We start from the raw sequence: 5,334 nt of genomic DNA, 5'->3' as shown, positions 1-5,334 counted from the left end.
ATACATGGCGAGTTTTGCTGCTGTTTCACTCTAGAGAACGCTCCGTTATTAGGGTAAACAGCCTGAACCGCTCGTTGCGATAGACCAAGGGCCCGCGGCAGAAATCTTTAGTTTGACCTTTGCGTACAAAAATGCAAATCAGTAGATTAATAAATGGAATGGGAATGGGGATTGGCTCTTTCGATTTGCATTGCACGATTTAAAATTCCTCCGTATCCGTTACTGGCATCGCTTCAGTGAGAAATCTAACGGAGTGCGCTTCGGAGAGGCAAACGTGACAGCGAAGCGCCGGGAGCGCAGCTCGGCTCGGCGCTCTGGCCGCCGGCTCCTAGCGTTACACCGCAGCTGCTGTTTCCGTTGCAACGCAGTGTGGGCGGCACTGACTGCGCTGGAGGAACGCTCATTTTTAAAATTTGATGATGTCAGTAAGTTTTTTTTTGCAAAACAGCAATTGGAGATCAGCATTTACGAAGCCGCCAGTATTCTTACGGGGCTAGAAAAGTGGACGTTCGCCGTGACAACCAAGAGACCCGACCCAGAGGACGGCTTTCACCCTCAACCTGCACTTTCACCGAGGCTGAAGCGAGTTTATTTTCCTGTTCGGAGTACTAGCACAGAATCGCAATGAGCTGCCTGCCCAGTCCGCGGCTGCAGATGTCAAAGCTGACGAACTCGCCTTCTGCCGAACGGAGCGGCTTTGTGGCATTTTTCTGGAATTTAATTTGACAAAAAGAGTAGGTGGAATACTCCCTGCCCCCTAAAGCTCGGGGTCCTGGAACAAGCCGGAGGTCGCTGCCCACATCAGCCGTTCATTTACAGTACAGCAGCAGTTACAAAATGGGCGGGAAACGGCAAAATATTCAAATATTGTATCTGTGTAGGGGATACAGTAACTGATTCCCCTATCTGCTCTGATGTTATTTCGAACTATTTCACAATTGAGTAAGTGCAATACTAAATCCCCTGGCAGTGTTAATTGCATTTTGATAACTTTTATGTCTAAATAACATGGCAGAATCACTTGAAAATGTTAATTTTGAGATAACCGGGCTGTCCGGGTACTGGCATCACGTGTATTATATTGATGAGAAAAAGGGGCGGAACTGGCAACGTCATTACTAAGGATCTCTCATCTATTACTCTAGCTTAGTAAATAGTACATAGAGAACGGGGCCGGATTCCTCGCCTCCACCATACCTGCTGGTGTTTGTGCTTTGGGGATCTCGACTTTTTGAAGTGTAAATAATGGAAACAACTGATGGATCGGTCGGTGATAAATTAACAAGCGCTGCAGCCAAAGGAGACTTGAAAGAAGTTAATATTTTGCTGGAAAACGGAGTGGAAGCAGACGCAATCAATAAGTTTGGCAGAACTGCACTTCAGGTTGGTATAGCTGCTTCTATCTTCTTCACTACGCAGTATACTTACATTGACGAGAAATCTGTGCTGCATTCCGAGCATTATATGTTCAAAACAATGTCCATTAGATTTCGTCAGTATCAGTGTGATTCGGACGACAGTAAATACAGTAAATGACGCATTGCTAAAATAGCTAAAAGGTACGGGGGGGGGGAACAAAACGGATTTTGCTTGGATGACAATAGAACTAAGCCGTTGAACTATCTTTAAATGATGAGACAGTTCTTTATTTTTTAGATATAAAGTTCACATTGTTCGATACTCTGATGCGAACAATCTGATCTCCTTGAAAGATGGTTGTGGATATTCAAAGTCTAAGTCTACAGTATTGTTGTTATTGTGATTGATATACTGGACCAATTAAACTCTGCTTTTAAATCAGTATCGTGACAGCTTTTAAGCGTATGTGACGGCTTTAAAGTGAGCTGAAAATTTTGAAGTGTTGCAACGTGGACTAGAAGGGACAGCGTCTTTATTTATTTGCAGACGTTATCATTTAGATGCATCTAACCCATATTTCAAGTTATGATGGATTTATCTGTCTTAAAGTATTCTTTTTGCAGCACGGGCAAAAGTACAGCATCACAGATGCGACTCCGTCTCGGGGCCTTTTGTACAACAGGAACAGCTTTCTCACATGATCGGCAAAAAAAAGCAAATCGATAGATTGTGTTATAAATAGATACACTTTAGCGATTATATTTTACCTATTGTAATATACTAGAAAATATCAACTTTTATGGGATGATTAGTCACACAAAGATAGTGTATTTTATGTCCGCTGTACAGTGTGTACAAATGTGGCTTTCCAGGTCTTCACCTATCTCCATTACAGTCCACACATCGCGTATTCCCACAGGAATATGTGAATGTATTTTAAGGTTTTATGATTAACTAACTTATGTTTGCAATTTTAGTTGTATTTAATTTGGTGAGGATTATGGAAAAGTAGTACGGTAAAAGCAGTGCTGGAAAATATTTGGATCTAGTGTATAAACGTAATATACTGGAATCAAAATGCTTGAAAAAATTGAATCCCCATCCTACCCCTCTCCCCAGCGCGCACACACACACATACACACACACACACACACTCACACACACACACACACACACACACACACACACACACACACACACACACACACACACACACACACTAGCACAAGAAATTCTAAGAGCACATTATATTTGTTTTGAATATTAAGTCCCACGGTAAACTTAGCTTTAAATATTACATGAAATATTTAAATATAGTCTAATAAACCAGAGGAGTTTTTTTTTTAATCAAAGATATATTTTTACATTGTGGATTTGAATTGAGTCAAATTCATTACCAATAAAAACGCTTAAAAGCAGCTGCGATATTAAATTAAATAAAAATTTGTTGGTTGAATATGTTGCAATAAAAATAATATAGTTGGATAATACTTTTAACTATCTGTAGGTATTGTGCAAGTATCTTTCGAGATGATGAGATTTTCCAGTATGTAAAACTGAAATTCCACAGCAATAAAGTTCGCTTTTTCAGTTATCTGACGCAATTTACAGGATAATTAAACCACGATTGTATTTTATTTACATGCACAATTATCTCGTGTGGCGTTTCATTACAAATAGAACAATAACATTTTAAAGAAGTCGCAGTAAAATCAATCAATAAAATATAATTGAGGTTTTACCATCATTTTGACAACGCATACGTGCAGAAATGCCATTAGATTCTACCGTTAGAAGAAAAGTTCTTATCTATCTTTGATGTTCCATCCTCTTCTAGTTCAATTTTACATCGTAACAGTCTAGAAGCCAACAAACTGGTGTATCCATAATTTACAACTGTTTGTATAATTTGAAACGACATACCTAAAATTTATTCTGCCTTGATTACATTTCTTCGTTGATTGTTTACATCCAAACATCTATTCTGTTAGATGTCAGCTAATCATTTCTATACTATCACTATTATGTTCCTTGAAGCGTTGTGGTTAACCTCGAATCATTTTTAAGTACGCAACCATAATCAAAACTATAAGAAGGCACGTTAATGGGAATTAATTTTTTTTAAAAACAAAGCGACAGATAAACAAATTTGATATATTTTAAAATCCACTTTTCCTAATCTTAGTTTGTTGCTTTAGGAATATTTTACACGTTTTTGATAAAAGGATGGATACAACTGTGTTCAATATTTCACTATTATGAAGCAATAGTTGTTAAAAGAAACCATCAGCATGAATTTCCTTCCGTCAGAATTAGGTGAAAGTGTTGAGGCCAGCCATACGCTCAAGACACACATTCTTCAAAACTGGATTTATAGTTACTCTAACTGTACAATATACAGACTTGATGCCTGCATGCTTAGAATTTTAAAGTTGCTGGCAAATTCATATAACCCCGTAACCTGCTGCTTTTAGGTGTACACAGTGGTACAATCATACTTTAGTTTTTTAAAATATATTATTGCTCTCCTTCCATCTTCCAGGTCATGCAAATTGGTCATACAATAATAGCCAAATCATTGCTGAAGGCAGGAGCTCAACCAAACCAGCAAGATCACAACGGGTTCACGCCAGCTCATGATGCGGCCAGGGAAGGCTTCCTGGAGACTTTGAAAATCCTGGTGGACTTTGGAGCTGATGTTAATATTGAAAATTCTGAGGGCAATCTGCCCATCCACCTTGCTGCACAGGAAGGTCACACCGATGTGGTTACTTTTTTGGCAAAGAAATCAAACCTCACACTTAAGAACGAAAAGGGACTGACTCCATATGAGCTGGCCCGGATGTACCAGAGGACAGAGACTGTGCAGTGGATGGAACAAAATTTATAGGAAAAACGTAGTAAGCAAGAGCGCCTCTGTAGTATTTATTTGTTGGCCAAGACGTGTTTATTGAAATTCATTATTTGTAATTCCATATGTTTTTTAATACTTGGGGAAATATAACGTTGTTACCATTCAATGCTTTTTTTTAAAACTTTACTTCTCACGCCATCATGCTAAAGTCATTTTATTTGTTATACATAAGTATTAACATAGAACCAGGCAAACTTTGTCAATGTTCTGTTGGTCATAAGATAATGTGCAAGTTTGGCGTGGCAGTGTTTTCACTAACATAAAGCTATCCATGAAACAGTCAAGCTAACACAAGGGAATAATTTAAAACTATTGCAATAGGCAGATGACGCGAATGCCCGGTATCTTTTCCCAACTAGTCCTTCGGAACGTTGTGGTTTTCATGTTTCTATGTTGTTTAAAACGCCGAACACGCCGTGTTTGTTTCATTTACGTAGCTTTAAATTTCATTGAAGTATTGCTTACCGCCTGATGAAATAAGTGAACGCAGAGAAGGGTCTCGGCCCGAAACGTCGACAGCGCTTCTCCCTATAGATGCTGCCTAGCTGTGTTCTACCAGCATTTTGTGTGTGTTGTTGGTAAACATTATTTAATGTGTTTGCGTTTGTTTAATTAAAATTAAATTATAATCCTTTTGTTTACTCGATGTAAATATTGCATTACTTTCATGGCATTGTATCAAATATCAGCTTCATAAATTATAAAAGATATAACGGCTCTTTCGTTCCAATAAATACTTACTTGTGAGTGAAAAGGACATCTATTTTTAATGCTGTGAATGGAGTAGCATTTCCTGAGTTAATTTTCTCATCGCTGGGACAGATAACACGAATCGTTAAAATTTAATAACATTAACTTTCCTTTTTAAATTCATATGTATTGGGACATCCATAAATAAAGTGGTTTTACAAAAACTCTGAACAAGTTAGTGTAGGGTGTCTTTGGGGAGCATTTATGTATGGAAAACAATTATTTAAGCTTGATAATTTAGTAACATTTATTGTGTTTTTGACTAATACATTGCTGCTGTTTGGTAAGATGAGTCGTGCAAGCTATTGGTA

The 5,334-nt window shown here is 38.1% G+C and overlaps 1 protein-coding gene across 1 annotated transcript; it reads left to right on the top strand.

The window, feature by feature from the left end:
• Nucleotides 1–271: 271 nt before the first annotated feature.
• Nucleotides 272–5,030, top strand: cdkn2c (cyclin-dependent kinase inhibitor 2C (p18, inhibits CDK4)). The gene is made up of 2 exons (XM_073063027.1): nt 272–1,383; nt 3,902–5,030. The coding sequence occupies exons 1-2, from the start codon at nt 1,246–1,248 to the stop codon at nt 4,247–4,249; spliced, it is 486 nt and encodes a 161-aa protein (XP_072919128.1). The 5' UTR covers nt 272–1,245; the 3' UTR covers nt 4,250–5,030.
• Nucleotides 5,031–5,334: the final 304 nt, after the last annotated feature.

This window comes from Hemitrygon akajei, chromosome 12 (assembly GCF_048418815.1).
Source record: "Hemitrygon akajei chromosome 12, sHemAka1.3, whole genome shotgun sequence".
In the NCBI taxonomy this organism is placed as follows: domain Eukaryota; kingdom Metazoa; phylum Chordata; class Chondrichthyes; order Myliobatiformes; family Dasyatidae; genus Hemitrygon; species Hemitrygon akajei.
This window is presented reverse-complemented; position numbering and strand designations above follow the sequence as displayed.

Bases quoted from the DNA above. Each gene is read 5' to 3' on its own strand.
- cdkn2c (XM_073063027.1), top strand. From the start codon at position 1,246: ATGGAAACAACTGATGGATCGGTCGGTGATAAATTAACAAGCGCTGCA. The intron at 1,384-3,901 runs GTTGGTATAGCT...TCCATCTTCCAG, and splicing joins TTGGCAGAACTGCACTTCAG to GTCATGCAAATTGGTCATAC.